The sequence below is a fragment of the Stomoxys calcitrans genome, chromosome 2, assembly GCF_963082655.1.
Source record: "Stomoxys calcitrans chromosome 2, idStoCalc2.1, whole genome shotgun sequence".
NCBI lineage: Eukaryota > Metazoa > Arthropoda > Insecta > Diptera > Muscidae > Stomoxys > Stomoxys calcitrans.
The window spans coordinates 156,992,271-157,018,861 of record NC_081553.1 but is presented as its reverse complement, the minus strand read 5'-3'; the positions used below and the strand labels follow the sequence as shown (position 1 = coordinate 157,018,861).

The 26,591-nt window shown below is 39.2% G+C and overlaps 1 protein-coding gene and 1 long non-coding RNA gene across 5 annotated transcripts; both read right to left on the bottom strand.

Annotated features, from left to right (window-relative positions):
- Positions 1-2,578: 2,578 nt before the first annotated feature.
- LOC106093404 (casein kinase II subunit alpha) lies at positions 2,579-26,591 on the bottom strand. 4 transcript variants are annotated; one of them, XM_013260457.2, is made up of 3 exons: positions 26,104-26,591; positions 22,011-22,248; positions 2,579-4,018 (listed from the first exon to the last, which is right to left on the bottom strand). In XM_013260457.2, the coding sequence occupies exons 2-3, from the start codon at positions 22,073-22,075 to the stop codon at positions 2,908-2,910; spliced, it is 1,176 nt and encodes a 391-aa protein (XP_013115911.1). In that variant the 5' UTR covers positions 22,076-22,248; positions 26,104-26,591; the 3' UTR covers positions 2,579-2,907. The 4 variants fall into 4 exon arrangements, with proteins under 4 accessions (XP_013115911.1, XP_013115913.1, XP_013115914.1 ...); XM_013260459.2 differs by lacking the exon at positions 22,011-22,248; XM_013260460.2 differs by lacking the exon at positions 22,011-22,248 and having other exon boundaries at positions 26,430-26,591.
- On the bottom strand, positions 14,302-14,811 carry LOC106093405 (uncharacterized). The gene is made up of 3 exons (XR_001222345.2): positions 14,677-14,811; positions 14,489-14,571; positions 14,302-14,387 (listed from the first exon to the last, which is right to left on the bottom strand). It is a non-coding gene; the product is annotated as an uncharacterized LOC106093405 (long non-coding RNA).

The following is a 26,591-nucleotide window of genomic DNA, read 5'->3' as shown; positions in this document are numbered from 1 at the left end:
CTATCTAACAAACCACCACCCTGGGCGCCTTTCCACTACCAAAATCCCCATGAGAGTATCGGGCTCAAAAAGTTTTTTAACAAGTGGCGTAGATCTAACATCCAAGCTTAGATGACCCTAAATCTCCAAGCGAATTCGTAGACCAATAAAGATCATATGGGATGCAAAAAAAGGTATTTATATTGTTATACTGTTAGTCAAGCTATATACACATAATATTTGCGTAGCATGGTATTTCACTTAAAGCTCTTTAATTGTCAAAAATAAATATTCAAAGGATAATTTTGTTCCATTAAATGTAAAAGAAGGCGTAGCGGAGCGGGTCCGGTTCGGCTAGTTTTTAATAAAAAATGCTGTTTCTCTGCTTTTTGGAAGTGTTTTTTATTGGAATAAAACAAAAATATGTAAAAGTCCATTTTAACTTTTTGCCAAAAAAAAAAATGTGTCATTGGAATCTTAGTGCACGGTTAGGATCTTTGTCTCCTCATGGCGTTGGTCCACGTGAGAACTGATCAGACAGCCCGCCGCAGTTCAAAGCGTGGCATTCTGATTGATCTGAATATTATTCCACTGCTGACGAGACCACACTGGCGCTGCATAACTTACCAGGAACAACACTTCGCCTTGGGGAACTCCCTATTTAATTCTACGGTGTTTTGACTTCTCATCCCTAAATTCCAGAAATGACTGGCGACCACACAGATAATTCGCGACCCAACGTTTCAGCCTGGCCGTGTCGAATGCCTTCGATAGGTCCAGAGCCGAGGCCGTTACATGGCCGTCCTATTATTGAAGCTACGGCAAAGGTGTGCGGTAATGGTATGCAAAAGCAGTTGTCGTGTTATACAGGAAATTGGAAATTCTCCAACGAAGGTGTACTCCCTCAAGCGTCTTGGCTACTGGTCTGAACGATTCCCTCTTACTCGTGTCCTTTCCAGGCTTCAGTAGCGGGATCACTCTGCCCATCTTTCAGACATCGGGTGCTAAGAGAGGGTTTAAAGACTGGTTGAGGACAGTTGTAAGGTACACAACTCCAGGCAGATCCAGATTCTTCGGCATCAGTGTAGATTCCGTCGGGCTCAACGCCTTGGATGATTTGACTCCACGAATGACATTCTTTACTTCGTCCACGGTATATTGTAATGGCTGTCCATCGGCTGGGAGACCACGGATACGACGAATGCTACGCCTCCTGGCCCTGCCACTCTCGGGATGCACAATAAATTAACAGTTAAACAACCTGGCACATCTCTTCGGATAAGTCACAGTTACGTCGCCAAGAGGGACTGAGATTCTGTCATCCCTTCTACCGGGGTTCAAGTGTGATTTAACAGTAGAGAGAGAGAGATGCACAACTTGCCTAAACCGGTACTTAAGTTAAATGCTCTAAGTGTTCCAGCCACAAATTACGCTTATGTTCGTTGACTACCCTGATAATTTCAAGATTCAGCTCGCTGATTCTGGGCTTAGTGGGGTCCGTGCAACGAATCCCATCACGCTCGACTGCGAGTACCACTGCCTGTGCCGGGAAATTGGGCCGCACTTGGGGTATTCGACCGGCTACTGCGTTAATGACGCCTCAGAATTTCCTCTTGGCAGCTACCACATCCGAGGGCTTCACTGAAGCGGCGATTGGTGTACTCTCTGAAGCCGACCCAATCGGCCTTCTTTTGATTGATAAACGTTCGGCGCTCAGAGGTTATGAAGTCAGGGGATCGGTCGATGGTGAGAATTATGGGTGATTCCAAAAAAATGACGGCTTGCTAGGGTACTTCATTCAGTCGATCAGGGGATGCAAAGGAATATCTGGCGAACTGCTGCACCTCCTCATAATCGTATTGGGGGCATACTCATTCTGCTTTGCTCCTCCTCCTCTCCCCTAGGCAACGATCAACGTTGCCTAGTGGAGAATGCCATGAAACGTGATTCGCATTAAAGTTTCCTAGAACTACACGATTATGGCCAGACAGTAGTCCACTTATGTCGGCCTTGTAAGCTTGACACGTACACTGGATCGATTCCATCGGGTCGATCCGGTACGTATAACCGGCTGTCATGAGCTATAGTGGGAGACATTTTTGTTTAGTTATTGTTTTGTTTAGTTATTGAAACGTTCTTCTTTTTTTACTCCCGCGAAATCGAGGTAATAAAAAAATACAAAAATATCTTTTCTATCCCTGATAAATGAGGTCCTATGTTTCTTCCTATCGACGACTTATGCGATCCATCACTGAATTTGTTCATTTTCTGAACTACACAACTGCTTTAAATTTGGGAAGATGCTCTATTCGCTTTGGGAATATGCTATATAGTGCAAATTACGATTAATCGGTTATTTTTATCTGTTATGGCGTGAAATCGATATCTATCCAGTACAACTTTGCGCTGATATTCTGTCCAGAACATCTGATTTGCGCTAAATATGACTAAAATAAAACACAGCAAGTATTGGAAATTTGTGTTCCCCAATGGCCCTCTAGACAATTAGGGTAAGATACAAACAGCTGGAATATTATCATATTTTGCTGCAAAACTTTAAAAATTGGCTGCATAAGTTATTGCCTCTATTTGCAAAAGCTAGTATTTTTTAGTATGTGATTTTTATTTTCCCCGTTTTTTATATTTTTCTTACACAGTTTTTTTTTATTAAATATCATGATAATAATCGTTTGTTATTATTATTGTATTATAATATGTTCGTTTTAATGAATATTTTATGATAGTAACAGTCCAAAATATGAAATTTCAAATTTGCCATCAAATGATACAACTGTTGTTTTATTAGCAAAAAATTTGTATCGTACGATCAAATTATGGCGATTTTAGTTCTACGCTGCTTCTTGATATTCTATATCGTGTTATTGACCACCACATCCCCTAAATAGTTGCTGAATATGGATTCTATCCCTACTGCTGGTTATTCGACTTGATTTGGCCATTAACAATAGGCGCGAAGTATGGATGCGCCATTGCCTCTCGGGCAGTTAGTCGCTCCACATGATCATAACGCAAAAGCTTGTCAAGAAAATCGAGCGCTTCTGGCGACACAAGATGTTGATTGTCGGAATGAACAAAACGTTCCCATCGTTTGCGTGAGTGTCGCTGCAATATATCATGGAATCTTGGATCCAATTCGATATTATACTTATCGAGATATGCATAGAGCTCTTCGGTGCCCAGCACTTTAGCTATACGCACGAGTTGATCATAATTGTCGTGTCCATGGAAAAATGGCTCTTTGCGAAAAATCATTGAAGCTAACATGCATCCCAGTGACCACATATCAAGTGAGTAATCATACATTTGATAATCGACCAATAGTTCGGGGCCCTTGAAGTAGCGTGATGCTACTCGTACATTATATTCTTGACCTGGATGATAGAATTCGGCCAAACCCCAATCAATGAGACGCAACTTACGATTTTCGTGATCTATCATTACATTGTGGGGTTTGACGTCACGGTGCATTATTCCCATACTGTGGCAATAATCGAGAGCCTTTAATAATTCAAACAGGTAATAACGTATTTCATAATCTGTAAGCGTTTGGTACAACTGTTTAAAATCTGTGTTGTTAACATGTTCGAAAATAAGGGCAGGAGTGCGTGATACTGGGTCCTTCACCACGGCCAACAAAGTAATTATATTGGTTCCGCCGCGTAAGTTTTCTAAAATTTTAATTTCGCGCTTAATCTTCTTCTTTTTAACTGGCTTTAAGATTTTGACGACACATTTCTCGTTATTGGTAATATTTATAGCTTCGAAGACTTCAGAATATTTGCCTCGTCCCAATTTTCGGACTAGCTGGTAATCATCTTGATTAGCCCAATCGACAACGTAATTTTCATAATCCCAATATTCATCCGGTTTGTGCGCATTCACATCCGTGTAAACGCGAGCGGCACTCGGTAATGTCATTTTATTATAACAGTAAGGATGTCTCTTGACAATTACTTCTTCTGTTGCTGATGAATTTGGCGTATGCTCCCAAAATTCAGGCGAGCGCTCGTAAAAAGACCTAAAAGTAAGAGAAAAAAAATTATCAATTTGAGGTCCGGAAAGTTCATTTTTATTTTTTATCGTAAACAATTTATTTATGTATGTATCATATATTTCACAAAGCTTAATTTATTAATATATTCAAGGATAAACAATTCATTTATTATACGCTAGGATGATGAAACCAGGGCTGCGGAGTCGACTGGAGTCGAGTTTTTGAGGCCGGAGTCGGACTATTGAGCCACGATTCCGGCTTAATACACCGACTCCGACCCGGAGTTGGAGTCGAGGGCTAGACTCCGCAGCCCTGGATGGAACTATATTAATTTCATCATTCCTTTTGTGGCACCTCGAAATATTGATTGGCGACCCCATGATGTATTGTATATATGTTCTTGATCGTCTTGACATTCTGATTTGATCTAGCATGATCCAACGGTCCGTCCGCCCGTGCGTCTGTGGAAATAACGATAGCGGTCGAACGAATGAAGCTAGCCACTTAGAATTTGCTGTTGGTATAGCCCCTATATAAACCAATACATTGATAGCACTTCTTGAGCTCCTCCCATAAATGTTGATTTCACTTGTTGAAACATAATTATAGACTTCGCTTGAAATAATTGTACTAATATATATTTCTAACGAACTGGGCACCAATCAACTCTGTTTCCTGGTTTTGCCTTTTTGTGTGCTCTTATTTATTTATTTTTATTTATTCATTCAGAACATGAAACAAAAGGCCTCAAAAATGGCCAATGTAGATAATTACAATGGGCTACTCATTAGGGTGTTTTACAGTTAATCACAATAATTAAGTAAAAATTGCAAATTGCAAATTTTTGCCCATGAACATTCCACTAAGGAACAGGGGCAAATTTCTCACATATCAATGAGTGCAGTCCGATTCAAGTTTAAGCTCAATGATAAGGGACCTCCTTTTTATAGCCGAGTCCGAACGGCGTGCCGCAGTGCGACACCTCTTTGGAGAGAAGTTTTACATGGCATAGTACCTCACAAATGTTGCCAGCATTAGGAGGGGAAAACCACCACTGAAATTTTTTGTTTTTTCTAATGGTCTCGTCAGGATTCGAAACCAGGCGTTCAGCGTCATAGTCGGACATGCTTACCTTTGCGCTACGGTGGCCAACTAATTAAGTAACAAATGCTTAATGACTAAGAAATATTTAACAACAATAGTGGGTCAACTGATCCATGTTTAAATAATACTTTTCTTGAAATAGATTTTAAATTTTAAAATAATTTAAATTTAGTATTTAATTATATTAGTACAACAGAAAGCTACACATTGGTTATTTACATGGTATAATCAAAGAAACGTTTTATTTTGTTCACTATTTTCCCAAAGATAAAGAAGTAAAACCGTGACAATCGAAGTTCTCAAAAATTCAATGCAACAACTGGAGTTCAAGAAGCATAAACCATTTTTTGAATGTGCAATATACAAACAATAATAGTCTGCTTGTGACAATAGACAATAGTTATTTGACTTTTGTTTATGTTCTGGCGACAAATAGGGTCCGACGAATTTTGCATGAGCTCAGTACTACTTTTTAACTCGAAGAATTTGCATACATGCCACAAGAGGCATACCTCGGTTCCAAGTCTTGCAAGCTCGTCTGCTTTACAATTTTCTGGAATATCTCTGTGGCCAGGCACCAAGAACTGGTGATATTTAAACAGTTCAGTCATCTTATTGAGATAACTGCTGTTGTTGTACGCTAAGGCGGCCGCCCTTGCCGATGAACCACTCCAATGGGTCAATCCTATACGTGCAACCATCTACCAGGATTCAGTAGCGGGATCACTCTGTCCATCTTCCAGACACCGGGTACTATAAGAATGTTCAAAGACCGGTTGAGGACAGGTCGGGTCGACTCCAGGAAGATCAAGATTCTTCAGCATCAGTGTAGAGATTCCGTGGCGGCCCAAAGCCTTAGATATATTGGCGTCATGGATGACACTCGTAACTTCGTCCACGGTAAAATGTGATGGCTGGTCTTGGGCTGGGAGACCACGGATACGACGAATGACTCTCCTCGAAGCCCTGTCACTTTCGGGATGTCAATAAATTGATCTTAGGATCAGTCACAGTTACACCGCCAAAGGTGACTGAGGTCCTGTCATCCTTTCATCCTGTCTACCGGGGTTCGAGAGTTACTTAACAGTAGACTACAGCTTGTCTAAACCGGTACCAAAGTTGCATTTCTACAAATGTTCCAGCTAAAAATTCTGCACAAGTTCGTTAACTACCCTATTAATTTTCAGATTCGCTCTGAAATAACACTGCCTGCGTCAGGAAATTAGGCCGTACTTGCGGTATTTGACCGGCTGCTGCGCGTAAAAGATGTCTTGAAATTTCCTCTCGTCCGGCGCTCAGAGGTTATGAAGTCGCGTGGTTGTTCGAGGGTGAGAATTATGGGGAGGTGGTCTGTCTCGAAATTTCCTCTCGTCCGGCGCTTAGAGATTATGAAGTCGCGTGGTCGGTCAATGGTGAAAATTATGGGGAGGTGATCTAATCCCAAAGATATAACGACTTGCCAGGATACGCCACTCAGGAGATCAGGAGATGCAATGGAAATGTCTGGCGACCTACTGCACCACCTCGTAATCCTAGTGGGGGCATCCTCATTCACCGTGCAGATTGAGGAGCCTTCAATCTGCTCTGCCCAAGCTATGCCCCGCTGTGGTTGCTACCTAGGGGAGAATGCCATGAAACGTGATGCGTATTAGAGTCCCCTAGAACCACACGATTTATTTTTATTTTATTTATTATATTGGTTACCCACACAACAATACCTGGGTGTTATAATTGACTGTGCGGGTTCGTTATTTTACATCATGGATATGAGCAACTAAGTAATCTAGGTATTATGTAAAATAAGAAATAGTAAAGTTGTTTACAAATTAGTTTCAATGGTTAGGTAAGTAAACCAGCATGAAAAATTGGGGTTACACTATAACCGTCCAAACATTTCCTTGGAGTTGGGTGCTGGTTGGTAATTGGTTCTAAAGTTGTATTGAGTGTATGAAAAAATGCCATTCAGAAATCATGGCGCGGTGCAGTGGTATGATCAATTATTTTCCTCTGGCGGACTGAGCGAATTGTAAGTAATCAAACAGATATCTCGACTGCATACTATTGGGTTGCCCAAAAAGTAATTGCGGATTTTTCATATAGTCGGCGTTGACAAATTTTTTCACAGCTTGTGACTCTGTAATTGCATTCTTTCTTCTGTCAGTTATCAGCTGTTACTTTTAGCTTGCTTTAGAAAAAAAGTGTAAAAAAAGTATATTTGAAAGTTCATTCTAAGTTTTATTAAAAATGCATTTACATTCTTTTAATTAATTTTGGGCAACTTTGATTTTTAAAAGGTTATCAAAAGTAACTCCGTATAGTTTTTTTGAATACTGGGATGTGCTCTATTGCCGTCGCAGGCGGTAGACGTATCTTATGATGGCATTTTAAGTCACATTTAATCGATGATGACTTTTGTCGCAAGATGCAAATAATTCGCATCCATACAGTGATTGCGGAACTAGGTATGTTTTTGCTAATAGCGCTCTGATATGTAGAGGTGTAAAAGAGTGGCTTCCGTTGAGTATTCTGAGCATTCCAAACATTTTCCCCGTAGCAATTTTTATGTGGTCGTGCCATGTAAGGCTATCATTGAAAATTACTCCAAGATTTTTTACATTTTTGACAACAGTGATTATTTGGTTATTCAATACGATGCCATGCCATGCCATTAAACCATTGTTGTTCGCTCAAACATGAACTTTAAGCAAGTCCTCGTTCAGCAAGGCAATACTAGATTGTATATCATGGAAATTAAAGTGTGTTATATGATTCTGGAGATCCTGTATGAACATAGAGAAAAAAGGGGTCCAGAAATCGAACCTTGAGGAACACCTCTTTTAGAAAACAGTGCAATGGATAAAATTTGATTGCAGTAAACAGATTGGGTACTGAGATTCAGGTATGAATGGATCAGTCGAACGGAAGTCTCAGAAAAGTGAAACAGTGTCTTCAGTTTTGAACAGAGTATAGCATGATTAACACAATCAAAGGCCTTCGAATCATCCAACAGAACTAGAAATGCAATATCTCCGGAGTCGATGTTATTCTTGATATTTTCTGATACATTCATTTGTGCTGTGATACAGCTGTGGTTGCCTCTGAATCCTGACTGACGGTCAAACAAGAAGTGTAGGGCATGAATATGATAGGTTATCTGCTTGTGGATAATTTTCTCAAACTCTTTTGATAAGAAAGGTAATATCGCTATTGGCCTATATTCTTTATTAGGTGTCACAATAGGAATAATCTTAGCGTGTTTCCATACATTGGGGAACGTGCTTGTTGTTATTATTGTATTGAAGATATATGTAGCATGTGAAATAATGAATGGTAGGAGAAGTTTAAAGAATATTGGGTGTAACATGTCAGATCCCATAGCATTGGATTAGAAGGCAAGGCGTTCCTCATGGAACGAAGATATCTTGTAACGTTTCCAGCGCGAATATCGTTGAATCATGATTGCCTCCTCTTGGTGCTAAATTCACGTAGTTGAACATGTGTATCAAAAAGCAAAGATATTTTGTTTTGAAAACAAGCGAGATGATGTCTCCAAACGTTTTGTAATATATCTCGTTCCAGTCCATATTCGAGATATCCAATTCTAACTGAGGTATATTAAAATGTTTAAAGTAATAATATTTTTCGGTAGATACCTCCATACGCATTTCAAATTCATAAATCATGAAACCGACAATTGGTCGTACAGCAATACTTTATCAGCATCATCGACAATGAATAGGTCTAATAAAGTATTGCAGGTGTTGGTATAATGCGTTGGCATACTAGAATTTATCACAGATAGGCCGACGGAATGTAGCGATGATTCGAAACTGTTTGGCTTAAGTAAGTTACAGTTTAAATCTCCAGCAATATGACATCAGAATAAGATACATTAAAATCCCCAAGTAGCGCTATTAATATGCATGCCAAAAATAGTTTATTGCCATTTAGAGTAACTTCATTAAAAATGTGCTCAATGCGATCTTCTCCGCATGATTTACTTAAAATTTTGCAATAAATATAATTATTAACGTAGATGGCTGCACCACCACCATGAGTAGCTCTATTGGTTCGAAATAAATTGTATCCATTAAAAATATTTTGAACCAGGTTTCAGATATGCAGATAATATCAGCAGCAGATTCTTCGAAAATGTATCGAAATTCATAAATTTTTTTAGGTTAGCTTTGAGCATTTAAATGACAGATCCGCATGGGATCATCAGTCGGCGTAACTTTGATGTAGACAAGACCGCAGCATAGCATTTTAGGAAATAGTTTTTGTTGTTGTTGTTGTTAATTTAGCAATTATAACATCGGATGTACTGTTAATTCCATAACGTTACAAATAACCTGAAAACATTCATGAAGATTTTCATTTCTAATGTACGGAACTCCAGATATTCTAAAGTCACATGACACCATTTAATTTTCCTGGCATTGGAGTTGTTGGAATGATTATTTCATTTCCATGGCCAGAGTCATTACATGATTCAAGGCTATCTATGCCACTAAAAGTTTTGTCTATCTCAACTAATTATGGCCAGAAAGTAGCTTACTTATGTCGGCCTTGTAAGCTTGGCCCTTAACTAGCTCACAACTACCAACCGGCGGTGTTAACACGTTGTATAGCTGTATCTCGGCAGTACCGGACCTGATTGCTATCCCCATACACTCCATGTTGGGACCACCAAGATGTGACTATTCTGCACGGAATGGTGTATCACGATGGCCAATCACCCACCTCAATTCCTTAAACGATCCTTACGTAGCACATTGTATCCATGACAACTGTGCCGGCTGCAGGTGTTGGTCAGCTTTGTCTCCTGGATTGCTGCAACCAATATATTCTTCGGAATCATAAAATCCACTATCGTATGGAATTTGCGATTGCAATTCAATTGCATCACGTCACTGACCCGGCAATATTGGGGCTGGGGTCCTGCTGTTGCGTATAATGCCGCACGGGAGAGATCGGAGGCATTGAATAGGGGTTACGAAATACGATGTCTAATTCGCATAATGTCAAAGCTGAATGTTGGACTCAACATTTGTCACGTGAATGCGCAAAGTTTGAAAGGATTTCAGATACATTTTGAGCAGTTTAATATAACCATAATATGCGTAATTGAAACATGGTTCACGGAATCAATCTGATACAGATGTTCATTAGGTGGTGGTTATGTAAATGTAAAATGTAAATATGTAAAAATGGTATAAAATGCAATATTATCAGAAAATCAGATAAATAGGAGAAAATTGAAACTATATATTTGAAATCAAGGATAAATAACCGAAAAATGTTTATTGAATGCATTTGTATACCAAAGCGCCACATTCAATTTGATGTCTGATTAATCTTCTTAACGTATGATATTCCAAAGCCGCCACCAACAGAGCCCAGCTACTTTTACAATTTTAACATGTAAAAAGGCATTAAGTTCGTCCGGGTCGAACTTTGGATACCCACCAACTCGGGTATATATGTAAATCCCATTTCGTCACAATCCGGTGAAAATTGGATAACTTAAGCAACCAAATTCGGCACGGATATTGAGTGGTCTAATATATATGTCACTATTCAATTTTGTAGAACAAAATATTGGTCTTTTTGGCAGATATATCCAATTATAAACCTATCTGAACCATATTAAGTTCGGATATCGTGAGACTCAGAAAAACTCAGTTTCAAATTTCACCGAAATCGGGTAATAAATAAAGCTTTTATGAGCTTCAGTGCCCTTATCGGGAGATCGGTCTATATGGCAGCTATATCTAAATATAGTCCGATCAGAACCATATTTGGATAGGATGTTGGGAGGTCTTAACCTACTCACTGTTTTAAATTTCAGCGAAATCGGGTAATAAATAAAGCTTTTATGGGCTTCAGACCCTTTATCGGAAGATCGGTCTATATGCTAGCTATATCCAAATATAGTCCGATCTGAACTATATTTGGGTCAAATGTTGGTAGGCTTAAAACTACTCACTGTTTTAAATTTCAGCGAAATCGGCAGTTATATCTAAATATAGTCCAATCTGAACTATATTTGGGTCAAATGTTGGTAGGCCTAAAACTACTCACTGTTTCAAATATCAGCGAAATCGGTTAAATATAAAGCTTTTATTGGCTTCAGACCCTTTATAGGCAGATCGGACTATATGGCAGCTATACCTAAATATAGTCCGATCCGAACCATATTTGGGTCAGATGTCGAGAGGCCTACTACTCACTGTTTAAATTTTCAGCATAATCGGATGAAAAATGAAGTTTTTATGGGCATTAGACCCTTTATCGAAAAATCAGTCTATATAGCAGCTATATCCAAATATGGTCCGATTTGGCGTGCATCAAAAAGACTTATCTGTGACAAATTTCAGCTCAATATCTCAATTTTTTAAGCCTGTAGAGTGATTACAACAGACGGACGGATAGACACATGGACATCGTTAAATCATCTTAGAATTTTACGACGATCGGAAATATATATACTTTGTAGGGTCGGAAATTGATTTTCGATGTGTTGCAAACGGAATGACTAAATGAATATACCCCCTATCTTACGGTGGTGGGTACAAAAAGACGGATTATTCTTTACTTAAATTGGAATCAAATATTCGGCTTTTTTACAGTGGATGAGCAACTCAATTTTAACCTTTGCCTTACCAAAGAATTTTGTATACGTTTCGTTTATCAACACCCACCCGGGTGACCAATTCACACGGTAGCAGATGCGGTAAATAGCTAACGGGTGAATGTAGTCGTTGGAGAACGACCGCCTCCCATTGCATCTGAAGAAATTGACCTCCCCCGGCAAACCAGAGTTGTTCTGGCTCAATTACGTTCCGGTAGATGCAGCCGCCTCAACTCCCACACAGCAAAGATTGATGCCGACTGGCAAGATGTATGTACCCTGTTTAACTGCCCAGCCAGACCCACTCGACTCAGATCCCATCTTAGTCGCAGAGTTTCTGGATATTGACACTTAACAGAATCAAGCAGACGAAAGATAGAACACAACAAACTGCTACAACGACAATAACAACAACCAACACACTGAATCATATGTTTTAAGAAAAAAATGTTTTACATTACAGCAAAATGGAAAATGCTTGTTCTTAAAGAGGAAGAGAGCTTTGACTTTCAATCACAGATAAAAAAAGACAATTGTGCTAAGTTTGGCCGGCACGAATAAATCGCCTTTATAGTTTCTTTTTCGGGAATTTATAGGAAAATGCAAAAACGTTTATATGGGAGCTATATGGGGATAAGTACCGATTCAGATAAAACTCAGCAGATTTTAAGTGTCATAAAAAATTCCACCAAAAAATTTACGCTATCTCTCTTGAGATCCAAGAAAATTTCGTTAATTACTAGGGCATCCCTTCCTGAGGCCACCGTGGAACAGAGGTTAGCATGTCCGCCTATGATGCTGAACGCCCTTCTTAACGTTGGCAACATTTGTGAGGGACTATGTCATGTAAAACTTCTCTCCAAAGAGGATTCGCACTGCGGCACGCCGTTCGGACTCGGATAAAAAGGAGGCCCCTTATCATTAATTTTAAACTTAAATCGGACTGCACTCATTGATATGTGAGAAGTTTGCCCCTGTTCCTTAGTGGAATGTTCATGGGCAAAATTTGAATTTACGTGCGCAAAAAGCCAAATGGGAAATCGATTTGTATTCGATCTATATCCGGTTTTGTACCAGTTCGGACCAAACTCGGGTCGTCCCGATTTTACCTATTTACAATCTATCTCGATAGTTAGCGTGCTGTATACAGACAAACGGTCGCACCTTAATAACTAAGACTCTCAAGCCGATGAAGAGTAGATACATTTTGTGGGTCTCAGTCCATTATTTTGATGAGTTAACATACTTTGTACTCAAACATTTTAAGTGATCCAATAAAGACTGAATTCGGGGACATTAAAAAATGCAAATCCATGAACATTCCATAGAGGGACAACGTGGATACTTCTCTCATATTAATGAGTGTTGTTCGATTCACTTTAAGCTCAATGATAAGTGACGTCCTTCTTATTCCCTAGTCCAAACGACGTGCCACAGACGTTAGTGAAACCAGTCGATCAGTTTGGAGGGGTGAGCTAAAACCCCTTGCGATGAAATTAGCAAACTTTACTGAAACCAACGTACATTTTAAAATTCTGGAGGGGGCTAAAACTTTTCTGGGGGTGCTTAGCCCAACTACAGCGGCGTTTCAAAGCTTATAGCCTCAGAGCGATACTACTTATTGGAGAAGTTTTACATGGCTGAAACTCACATGTAGCCAACATTAGTAGGTAATAACAGCCAATATACTTTTTTCTGGTGTTCTCTCCAGAATTTGAACCTAGGCGTTAAGCGCCATAAGCGAACATACTAATCCATTCCCTACGGTGCCCCCATCGCATGTTTTTATGTCTACTTAACTATCAAACTGTGGCATCAAACCAAGTGGCTTCTACTTCAAGGAACACTCTTAGAATTAAATTTATTGCGAAATTCCACCGAAATGTAGTAAACACCATATCTTTGTAAAAAACTATGTATAATATAAAATTAGACTTTGTTTAAAAGCATTTACTCCACTGAAATTTAATGTCGTCACCCGTGTGGGCATTGGTAATCCACGTAGAAAGTTCCAAAAAATATAAACATATTAAAGTTAAATCCGAAAATCATTTTTTGTTATATTTCAAAAATATATCAAAATTTGTTCAGTGAGTCCAAACCGCAACAAAATCGGACTAAAATTGGTTAAGGTATAAGAAAAATAAACGCGAAAAGGTCACACGGGATGGTATTGGTAAGGCGGAGGTTAAATGAAAAGATACTTCATCTATTAAACTCCTCAGTACCTCAACAAATTTTTCGAGCTCGTCAGAACCATAAAGAATGGTTTAATCAAAACATTAAGGCAATGATTGTAAAAAGAAACGTGGCCCACAAAAGACGGAAAAAATACAAAACAGCGTTTTCATGATGAATTTTGTCCAATAAGCAGAGGTTAACAAGTTAATACAAAGATCAAAAGCAAACTAGTATCAAACCAAGTTCCAAAGAGCAGTTAATACTAAAAAGAAGTGGACACCATACGAGAAATCGGAATTGATGAATCTAGACACAGTTGTACAGATGTAAATAATTTTTCGTCAGTGCATCCGCAAACATTTCATACGTCACCTTCTCAGACTTTGCTGTCCCGGCACAAGTTTTTCCTCAATTTTAAAGCCTTGAATTCTTTGGGTAACAAAGGGTCGTATTGAAGTTTCTTATCTGTAAAGTCTAAATGCATTTGGTTTGGATTCAATACATGCCAAATTTATAAAAATCATTCTGCCTGATCTATTGCCATACTTGACATATGTTTTCAACAATATACTTACCACAAGCCAGTAGAGAAGATAATGCCGATTCCTAAGTTAAAAACTGGAAACGACTAACACCCAATCTAAATATTGCCATATCTCTAAAGTTATAGAAAACAGTCAGTATTTAGAGCAAATCATAGTTGTGTGACAGCATTGATAGATGTTACGGATGATTAAAGATCTGGAATTGACAAGGGACTTACAGCATTTCTGGTTGTGTTTGACCATTCCAAAGCCTTTGATTGCGTTGACCACGATATACTTTGCCGCAAACTAAAGCACTTCTTAAATTTTTTCAACTACTATCGAAATATAATACAATTAGTTCTGGTTGGTTATGCCAGATCCGCGTCCTTAGCAATGAATAGTGGTATCTCTCAAGGTTCTATCTTGAGGCCAGTTCTATTCTATGTACATTAATGGTTTGAATACTTAAACACTCAAATGTATGCAGATGATGTGCAAATTTAACTTCACCCCCAAATCGACATTACCAGATGATGTAATAAAACTAAATAATAAATAATCCTTACATGGGCCACAGCGATCAAACTTCTTATCAACTCAAATAAATCTAAATACATGCTCATTACGGACCGAAGGCAAAATATAACATGTGAACTTCCAGTTCTCATTGGTGACCAACAGATAGAGCATGTTTGCAAAGCTAAGAATCTGGGTATAATAATTAAAAGCAATCCGACATAAACCGATCATATTATCGCAACGACGGGAAAAATATTTGGCATGCTCAGAACCCTATACCAAACTCATCTACTCACCCCAACATATTCGAACTCTTCTAGCGAAATCATACTTACTACCAACGCTGATGTATGGTTCTGAATTGTTCAGAAAATGTGATTCAAGAAGCAGGCAAAGACTCCAAACAGCCATGAGATATATATACGGCCTTAGGAAATATGAAAGCTGCTCACTGTTTTCAAAACGACTGCAAAGAATTGATTTTAGAAATCAACTAAATGTCAAAGCACTGTCAATGCCACATAAAATCACATACAAAAAATGCCAGAATACCTTTACAAGAATTTGGAGTTTAGCCGAACAAACAGAAGAATACTGATCGTCCCCAAGCGACATAACCTACTATACTCCCGTAGTGACGTAAGGCCAAAGCACCGGTTACACCTCACCGACACCGTCCAATAATGGAGACGGGTTTGACAAACCGAACAAAAACAGGATCCGAGGTTCTTTTCAGTCCCGGCAGGAACCAGAAGCGTGAGGAGAAGTTACTCGGGGATATTCCCCGAGGATCAGGAGGATTCCCCGGATCAGGATTCAGAATTTCCACCACAGTTGCGTTAGCCTCGCCTTCTGTGTGTTTCAATCTGCTAACTGACAGCTTTATCATAAACCTTGGCATTTTTCAGGTTATACATACTCAGAACGTTTTGACATACGAGCGCTATTTGAAGTAACTAAAAACATTCATCTCACCCAAAAAATGGAATTAAATCATAAACATTTTCGTGCGATTATTTTTTACAACTTTCGACGTGGATTTACTCATCGATTAATTAAATTCATTTTTTGGCAATGAATCTCCATCAAGGACCAGTGTTTATCGATGGTATGGTGAATTCAACCTAGGTCGTTCACTCCCAGACGAATTTAGTGAAGATCGTCCAAAATCAGAGACAACCTTAGGCATTAGTGGGGCCAGCATACCTTCAATATTGCATGCACATTTGACTGTCAAAGAATTTTGTTCGCGTTGGATCCCTGACAATTTGTTAATGGTCAAAAAAGGGTTGTGTCGATTGGTCGAAAGAAATGCTCAAAAAATACGAAACAAACACATATTTGAGCACTCAAAACATCGATTTGATGAGTTATCCGCCGTATAGTCCTGCCTTGGCACCGAATGACTTCTTTTTATTCCCGTACGTAAAAAAATAAGAGGAGAGATCAACGTTTTTCGACACCTGAAGAAGCGGTTGATGCGTTCAGAATGCATGTTTTGGAGATACCTCAATCAATGTGTTCAAACGCATGTAGAAGTGTATAGATCTTAATGGGGAATATTTTGAAAAACAATAAAGCGATTTTCGATGATTAATATTTGTTTTTGTGTTCTCTAATCCCGAAATATTAAAGGCAACCCGCGTACCAATCTTCCAGTCAATGGTTGAAAGGTTGGGATTACAGTCCCTTAGTCTCCCAAGCATCCAAGCGTGTGCCATTGGTCGAGAAGGAATATCTTCCTTCTTGACTAAATCTAGTGCTGCGCCTTGCCAGACCTCGCCAATCTTTCTTAGGGCGCAACGATACATTTCAATTGAGCGTTGATCTTCGAAAGCAATTAGTTTGTATCGGCCCCGATACCACCCCATAGTGTCACAAACTGGAGGAGGCCCTGGATATTCCGCAAGGACATCGGAGTTTACAGATGACACTCCATTGACTTTCCCACTCCAATTGTTCCTAGGTATGCAGCCCTGTTCTTCTCCCTTGTAGACATCTACCATCACCAAACTGTCCCTAGCGACTTTAGCAAAGGTTATTGGACCCATGTTACTATTGTTCGCCTTAGTTCTTTAAACATGTGATGCCCTCCAGATGACCACAGCCTTTTAACTGATTGCGGTGCCGTTTCCGAATCTAGACGTGTAGCCTTTGGGGTTGCCTGCGCAGCGAACTCCGAGCCCAATTAAGGGAGCCTCTCTCCTTATTGGTTAGTCTTTTAGGATAATTAGCAGCAAGCCTCTTAACAAACCTGAGAGCGATGAGCCTTTTATTGTTCCAACCTCATAAAGAGCGTATTGGTTTGCTGGAGAAGACCGATGGACAAGGCAAGTTATAGGCAAGTGAATATAGAATAAGTTCGGTCTTGTCCTTAAGACTCGAACCAGGTGACCAGCCGTCTGCTGTCTGGTGGAGCCTGGAGCAGCCGCTCCACCACCACCGTAACTGTTGGACCTTTGGGGCCATTCTAAGCCTAAACGTGAGATAAAAAAAAACCTCCGCTCCACTCAACGGTTCAAACAAGAAACTAATTTGAGATGTTACGATGGCTATTTGGGCAAATAGGTGATTTTGTAATAAAGGGTGATTTTTTAGCTATTATCTTTTTGGCAAAACTGGTTTAAACAGCTGATGCACGTTTCGTGTTTTGTTTCACTGTCAAACGTCTACAGTTTGGTCTATAATTTAACCATGAATCGTCTTACAAACGAATGACACTTGCAAATTAAAGAATTTTATTATAAATCGACGAAGCTCCTTTTTGGCTCAATGGGTACGTACATAAGCCGAATTGTCGATTTTGGAGTGAAGATCAGCCAAGCATTGCAAGACCAATGCAACTAGAAAAAGTCACAGTTTGATGCGGTTTATGGGCTGGTTGCATCATTGGACCGTACTTCTTCAAATCGTAACGTAATTGTGAATTGTGAGCGCTACCGTGAGATGGTTAGGTTAGGTTGAAAGGGGAGTGCAGATATTAATCCGTCACTTAGACATACACCTTAGCCAGTAAACGGCTTGTTGTGCGCTCTAAAAATTAAAAAAAATGTAAGGTTGAAAAAGAAAATTTTAAGTTAGAAATTCCGTGCTACTTACAAAATTCTTTATTGTTCTCCATACCACTCCTTTAAGTTGGCTCATGAATGGTTTCGTGTCCCCACCTAAGTACCGGTGTCAGTTGGCCGCGAAAGCCGGGCAGTGACATAGGAAATGCTCCAACGTCTAATCATCTTCCCTACATTCTATCATTTGCCGCACCGATTTTGCGGCAAGTGAGATGATATACAACTTTTGTTTGCCCAAAATGCAAGACCTTGTCTTGCATGACATGTGGTTTCAACAAGACGGTGCCACATGCCACACATATATATATATATCGCTTTGTGTTAAAAATTTGGTCATGGTCCATTAAGGAACAGGGGCGAACTTCTCCATATCAATGAGTGCTGTGCGATTCAAGTTAAACTCAACGATAAGCAGCACCCTTTTTATAGCCGAGTCCAAATGGCGTGCCGCAGTGCGACGCCTCTTTGGGGATAAGTTTTTACATGGCATAGTACTTCACAAATGTCTTCAGCATTAGGAGGGGATAACCACATCTGAAAATTTTTTTTCTTATGTTGTCACTAGGATTAAAACCCAGGCATCTTGTCTACAGCATTATTATGTGAGTCGGTGTAATATTAAGCCACCTCAGTATTTTCTTCAAGAAGTACTTAACAAGTTTATCTACCTCTCGTATTTTTTTATTGCTCTGCACTCTGCTAACAACAACTTTCATTTAGCTTTAATCGATATTTGGGACTTACTTTATTTACTTTCGCCATGTTGAGTTTATGCCATTCTTAGCGTCATGATTTCTAGATTTAATATGAATGGTAGTTATGGAGTTTAAATCAATTCTAAATAGCAATATTCTGAGATGGCACAAATTTCGGCTCCTTTATAGTAAGTACCATTTTTCATTTGCTGATAACCTTCCACCTTTTTTAAATACCATAACTTTTGATTTTTCTACATTCACTTCCATTTTCCACAAGCTATAGTACTTGAAGTTAGGTTAGGTTAAAAAGAGGGTGCGGATATTAATCCGTCCCATGCCACTATGGACATACTCCTAAACCATTAATTAGCTTGTTGTGTGCTCTAAAAACTAAAAAGTAAAGAAAATTTTAAGAATTCGGGGATTTAAACTTCTCAAGGGTACGGGGAATGGGAGACACAGAGCCTGTATTCTTGCAAAGAGTAGACTAAATGTTTTTCTTCTTCCGTCGCTAAGCACTGACGATTTAGTAGCAGCCAGCCTTGAAATAAGCCATTACTAACCGGCTTCCATATATATTACACACGATTCAGAGATGACGCCTTCAGACCTTAAGTTGCAACTGGCGATTTGTAATAAAGGGGATAAACCGAACATTATTACCAGGAACAGGCAGGAAGTACTAGATAATACCTTTGTATCGGAAAATGTAAGTGGAAGAATATGCGACTGGGAAGTGTTGGATGACCACAGCTTCTCTGATCATCGTTATATTAGTTTCAGCCTTGGAGGAAATTCTGAAGTTGTGGTCCCTCGGCTAAAAAGAAGAATGGCGGATTGCGATAAATTTCGGCACAAATTCTGCACCTTTATCCCTTCTAGACTAGAAACAGAAGTGGAAACTACGGAGGATATAGATATAGTGGTCAAGCGGACAACGAAGGCCATGAATGACTCGCTTGAGTCAGCATACCCAGTGCCATGCCAAGGGGCAAACAGCGACCGCCATGGAAAGTGCAGAAAACTCTTCAACAGTGCAAAAGCCACAAGAGCATCAAACGATTAGGACATCTATAAGGCTGAGCTAAGAAAATATAAGGGCGAGTTTAGGAAGGCTCAGAACAAATCCTGGGTAGAATTCTGCAGCTTCATGGAAGATATATCTGAGGCCTCTAGGCTAAGAAAGATTCTGTCCTCGAGACCTACTACGGTGGGGTATATTCAGAAGTTAGAGAATGTATGGACAATGTCTAGTGAGGAAACACTAGATCTACTCGTTGATACACATTTCCCGGGAAATTCTCCAACGGACAATGTGGCGACAGAAGAGGTTTTCACTGATATGCATTCGTCGGAGGCCATTAGAAAAATTGTGTCTGACCCGAAAATAAGATAAGAAGTTTCGACTTCTTTAAGTCGCCAGGCCCTGATGATGTATCACCGGTTGAATTTGGGTAGCCCACATTGTGGCTACCCAAATTGCAGCAACCACCGCCGTGACGTTAAGGGCGCTTTCTCATTGGTCATGTGGCGGCTACGGATACAATATCCGATGTTCCAGGCTGTGTGGATTACACACTACCTGAGCCGCTTTTTGATAAAAATTACTGTTCCACAATTCCTGATAGAACCGATTGGAACTACCAGGGATATACTGGTAACAGAAGTTACATAGACTTCTATACGGATGGTTCCAAACTAAACGACCAGGTATGCTTTGGGGTGTACTCTAAAGATGTAGAACTAGTCATATCGAAAAGGTTACCCGACCACTGCAGTGTGTATCAAGCAGATTAAGGAAGTGGTGGAAAGGCTAAGATATAATATCATTACGACGGTTGCCATAAATGTCTTCTCAGACAGCCAAGCAGCCACTAAATCCGTAGAGAACGTATTGGTTTGCCCAAAAAATAATTGCGGATTTTTTAAAAGAAAGTAAATGCATTTTTATTAAAAAGCTTAGAATGAACTTTAATCAAATATACTTTTTTTAAACTTTTTTCTAAAGCAAGCACTTAACAGCTGATAACTGACAGAAGAAAGAATGCAATTACAGAGTCGCAAGCTGTGAAAAAATTTGTCAACGCCGACTATATGAAAAATCCGCAATTACTTTTTGGGCAACCTAATATTTCTAAACACAAAAAACGATCTCGACTGTCGCAGATCTCTCAACGAGATGGCTGAACAGTTCAAAATTCACCTGATTGTCCCCGACTGCCGTTGCAGCTACTTCGTATGGAGCACTCCACCACCCGCAACCTGTGGACGCTACCGGGCGCTCCCAGCTAAGCTTCTCGTGACAGCAATGACCATCACACAAATTGGAGCTCAATGTTTCTGCCTGTAATTCGCGAGTTGTTTCAGAGTCTTTTAGATTTAAGAGGTTGATCTTTGTGCTTTGCACAACGGCTGGACGTATACGAAAAGTGGCCATTAAGAGCATGTGGTCACTATCGATGTCGGCTCCTCGTCTAGTTTTCACATTCATCAGCGAACCCAGAAAGAGTTTGCTGATAAGTACGTCATTTAGGTAAGTCATTTAGCTTAAAATTTTTGTAACCCATTCACAAAGACGTTCTGTTATGTTTTGTGTGGAGCATTTTTGCCGACACTATTAAATCCTCCATCGACAAGTGGACGGACAATTTAGTTAAGCAAATTTTTTTAGGCGTGACATTCCATTATGAAAAAGACCATAAGATAATTGTGACCAATTTATGTAGCTTGATTCCAATTAGACTTGTTCATTTGCACTTTGAACAAATCAAATCAAATACAACAAAAAGAAAAATCATATCAAGCACTAGCCTTAAAAATGAGCATCCCGTTCAGCAGAATTATTTACAGGCCTCTAACCAAAACAAGCATGCGAGTTGTCCGGTTTGAACCTAGTGCTTCAATCAATTCGTTTTTGAATCACAACATTTTCGTTGCGTTTTGAGCGAGTTGAATAGACTTGTTTGACTTGTGCACATGATTGATTTTACTCGTTTTTCAAAACAGATGATCAAGCCTACACAATCGTACTCGTTGCAGCTCTCTGTTACTAATTGAACTCGTTTTCCACGAAGTTTTGGTAACAGCCTTCATGGAATATCGGTAAGTCACAGCCAACTGTCATATTTGGCTCTGATGATTATGAATTCTTTCCAATATTGCATTGTTTATTCATCCTTATCACTACAAGAATATAACAATCCAACTAAATTTAATTTAACTGAATTGTTATTGTTGAGGTAAAATGTCTTTTTAAAGAGTTATTAGATTTTAATTTTTTCTTACTGCGCTATAAGAATACGTTGAATAACAAGACCCAAAGTTTCATTCGAAGGGGATTCTTCTGGCATTGCACTGCTCACTAATTAGTGAGTAGGTGGAAGCATGTAATTTTTTGGTGGCATTGCAAGCTGATGAGGCCCCTGGCAAAAGCCGGTCTCGCGATCCTTGTCGGTCGGACCAAATATATTCAAGACACCACAATTGATGAGACTCCTCAGAGGGTATTTGTTGTTTTGCTTTTCTATTTGAAATAGAGGCAAAAAATAAAAACAGATTGGTCTAAGCTGGTTAATCCAACAACAAAATGAAATAATTTATGGAACTAAACTAAAGGAGCGCAAAAACGAATGAATTGTTTTCCTTTAAGCAAAATGATTTCTTTTCTCAACTATCCCGATTGCACAAAGTATTTTCGCGCTTATTATTTGCAACAAGAGAGGACGTGGGTGTATCGTTATTGAGAGGTTTTAAATGTTGTCTAGTTGTTGTTGTTGTAGCAGTGTGTTGTACACGAACAACTACTTGCAGCATTAAGCATATATTTGTGAAAAACAGCTGTTTTATTTTGTTTTATCATAATATGTAACAAACGATACTAAAGGTTCTTATTTTCCTGCAAATTCATATTGGAAAACAAAAACACAGCGTCTGCTCATTTACACCATGTTTTTTGTTTTGATGGATTGGACGTTATGTGTGTAAGAAAACAGGAGATTGCGTAAGAGAGAGTAAAATTTTGAGAGTTGGGTGAGCTTGCAAATTTCTACTGGAGGTTTTCCCTGCAGAAATTTGCAGCACGTAATATCTGTGATCACCACACAGGCTGGAACATTTAGCTCCTATTTGTGTGGTGTTCGTTGCTGTCACGAGAGGCTTAGCTTCGTTAACAGGTTGCGGAAAGGGCATGCTCCATATGGAGTAGCTGTAACGACATTCGCGGATAATCAGCGGAATCGGGCGGAGAATCTCAATAGAGCCCGGGCGGAACCGGCTCTTGCACAAATACTGATTGCCTATATTGCTCGATATGAACACGCGAATTATTGGCGCTTTGCCATGGGGTTGGGCGACCCCTTTATAATAACTCCCAAATTTTAATATTCGATAATCATATTCGTACTCTACCTTTCATTGGACTCCCATGATCCCGATAGGTCCACTTTTGATTTTGGGGTTTTGGGATTGGGACGGCTCCCTTGATACATGGATCCAATTTTTGATATAATATTATTCATACTCTCGAATGTCTTTCATTGGGCGGTACTCTTGGGGCGGCGCCCTAATTACTTGTATCCAATTTTTGACACCATATTCGTATTCTACTCCCGAAAACTCGTTACTTGAGTCCCATAGTGTCCGTGTCCGATCCGGGGGCGGCCTCCTAAGTGCTCGGACCCAATTTTTAACAGCATATTCTTATATTCTCCCAAATACCCTTTATTTGATTCCCATATTGTCCCAATCGGTAAATATCTCCGAATTTGGTGTCAAAAATTGGATCCAATAAAAAGTGGACCAATCGGGACAATATAGGACCCCAATGAAAGATATTTGAGAGTAGAGTCTGAATAATATATTACAAATTGGATCCAAGTACCTTGGGGGCCGTCCCAAGCCCAAAGTCCAAAACCAAAAGTGAATCGAACGGGACTATATGGAACCGCATGGAAAGATATTCGTGAGTGGAGTACGAAAAGGATTATCGAATATTAAAAATTGGTTGTAATTACCAAGGGGGCCGACCCGGAACCGTCCCAAGTAGGCAGCCATATTAGACCATCATGACAATATGGAACTCAAATAAAAAGTTTTCGGGATTAGATAACGAATATGGTATTAAAAATGAGGTAAATGTAATAGGAGGTTGCCGACTTCCAAAAAAAAAACGCTCCAATATGGGGTTCAATAAAAGAAATTTTGTAGTAGATAAACAAATTGAACTGGGGAGAAACATATGGTAGCAAGTACGGAACTTATTTTTCGAGTGGTGCTAATGAAGGCGCAGCAGAGCGGGCCGTGTACAGCTAGTCAAAAATATATTTATTCTGAGCTTGCATTTGTAATTTTACTTCTTACAAATAGCACTTCTAAATAGCCTTAGAATATCATTTAATTTGGATAAGAGAAAATTCCTTCGTAAAATATTGGGTTGCCCAAAAAGTAATTGCGGATTTTTCATATAGTCGGCGTTGACAAATTTTTTCACAGCTTGTGACTCTGTAATTGCATTCTTTCTTCTGTCAGTTATCAGCTGTTGCTTTTAGCTTGCTTTAGAAAAAACGTGTAAAAAAAATATATTTGATTAAAGTTCATTCTAAGTTTTATTAAAGATGCATTTACTTTCTTTTAAAAAATCCGCAATTACTTTTTGGGCAACCCAATATATGGACCAGTCTGCGTTATTGGAAAATATATGCGTCGTATGAACCACGAGCTGTATGACGATGATAGCATAGTTAAACACATCAAAATACAAAGGTTGCGTTGGCTATGTCATGTTGCCAGAATGGATGACGAAGCTTCAGCAAAGAAGTCTTTTGAAGGCGATGATAATAGAATACGCAAAAGAGGAAGAACAAAATTCTAAGTGCCTACGATGCTCGATATGACAAGGCGAGTTATTGGCGCCTTTAAACAACCAATGGCCACCCTGTTCCCGCGGCGATCGTTCTTTTGGACCTGAACGAGCTTGCTCACCTACAGGAGTTTGACGAGGATAGCTATCTCTACATGAAAATGTGGTTACAACAACAACCAAAATGTCGATGATGTGACCAAGTGGAGAGCGACATCTCGAAACTGGGGGTCAGAGATTGTAGAAGGAGAACAAAAGATGGAGGCACTTGGGAATCGATTCTACGTTCGATTAGAGGAAGAAATTTTCTGTAATAGCCAATTAAAGTAAAGTAAGTTAATGTGCAATTTTTATGTAAGCGACATATCGCGGTCACCCAAAAATGTAAATAAACCGTGAATGACGCTTACACCCAAATCATTTTCGCCCTCATATCATAACGATTCATGGTACAGCTTTGATATTTAGAGAGGTGACAAAAATAGAAAAATGTCGCTTACATAATTTTCATGGGAAGAGATCGATATAATTAATTCTACTCGAGCGAAAATAATAATAGCACTGGCACTCCTTTTAACAACCTCCCCGTACGGGATAATTATGAACAATTCGGGCTGGAACTTTGAAATCCGATCTGTGAGGTGTTCTTCATTATCACGTGAAGCTTAACTGAGATCTATCAGGGCCGTCCATAGTTTGCGGATAGTGGAATGCTCCATACGGAGTAACTATATCGAGTGGAGTCTCAGTGAAAGGTCGGGCGGCATGGGCTCTCGCCTAAATACGGAATGCGTATGATGCTTGATATGAGAAGGCAATTTACGGGAGCCTTTACGTAACCAATGGCCATGTCGTTCCCGCGGCGATCAGTTTTGTGGACCAGAACAAGATGGCTCACCTTTGGAGCCGGACGAGGATAGCTACCTCTACAAACGAATGTGGCTACAACAACAACAACAGTACCATAAACCCAAGAATAAACAATGTCTATATGCCTTAATGTTCCTTTTTTTATCACTGTGTACGGAGTTCATCTTTTTGATTAAAGTGTACGGTTTCATGTGCGGAGTTTCAAATTTATTTTTTATTCTTTTTGTGGGACGTTGGTCTTTTGGCAGCTAGTTTCATAATGGTGCTTCTATCTTTCGCAATTCAAACTATTTGACACTTGATAGTACCTAAATTTTTGAACTTGGAAAAGGGCCTTTGCCCAACATTCACCCAACATTTCAAGAATCTAGACATATATGCATACACATCGAAACATATATATATATATATATACATATATATGTTGACATTAGAAATCAATTCCAAAATTTTATTTGGACAGCCTCGATTACTCGTACAAACCTTAATGGGAAATTGTTACAAATTAAATACATGTATTAAAATGTATATACTTGTTCAAACCTCAAGAAAAATTGTTGCAAATTTAATACTTAATTGACAAACTTTGTCTAGAACATACTGCCTCAAGTCAAAAAGGAAAAAAACACAAATATAGTAGAGTCAACCTACCTTAAATTCAAGAGTTTAGATTTCGTCTTGCGTGTGCTGAAATATCTTAGGTTGGTGGTACTGGTGCTGCGCTGAACTGCACCAAGCCGCCGGGAATTAAAACTCAATACCAAAGCAACCACACTAAAAAACCGAGCCAGTGAAATTTAGTTTCAAAAACTTTTAACTCAAAAATATTTATAAACTAATATTGTCATTCAATAACTGCACGACACAATTTGGTTTTCGGGTTTTCCGGCAACGTTTTGTCAAGAATAATGACAGCAATGATGCACGCGTGGATGACAGAGGGGTAGATTTTATCCCTATTCACAGCCTCTACTTACACGGCAAGGCTAAAAGTTCTTTCAATTGTTGTGTAAGTCCTAAATCCTTATTGTTATTATGTATTATAAAGTTTTTAATCATTAAAAAAATTTTTTTTTTGGTACACGATTTTTTTGACTTATAACTGGCTTTGAAAATGGCAGCAACCAAGAAACTCCCTC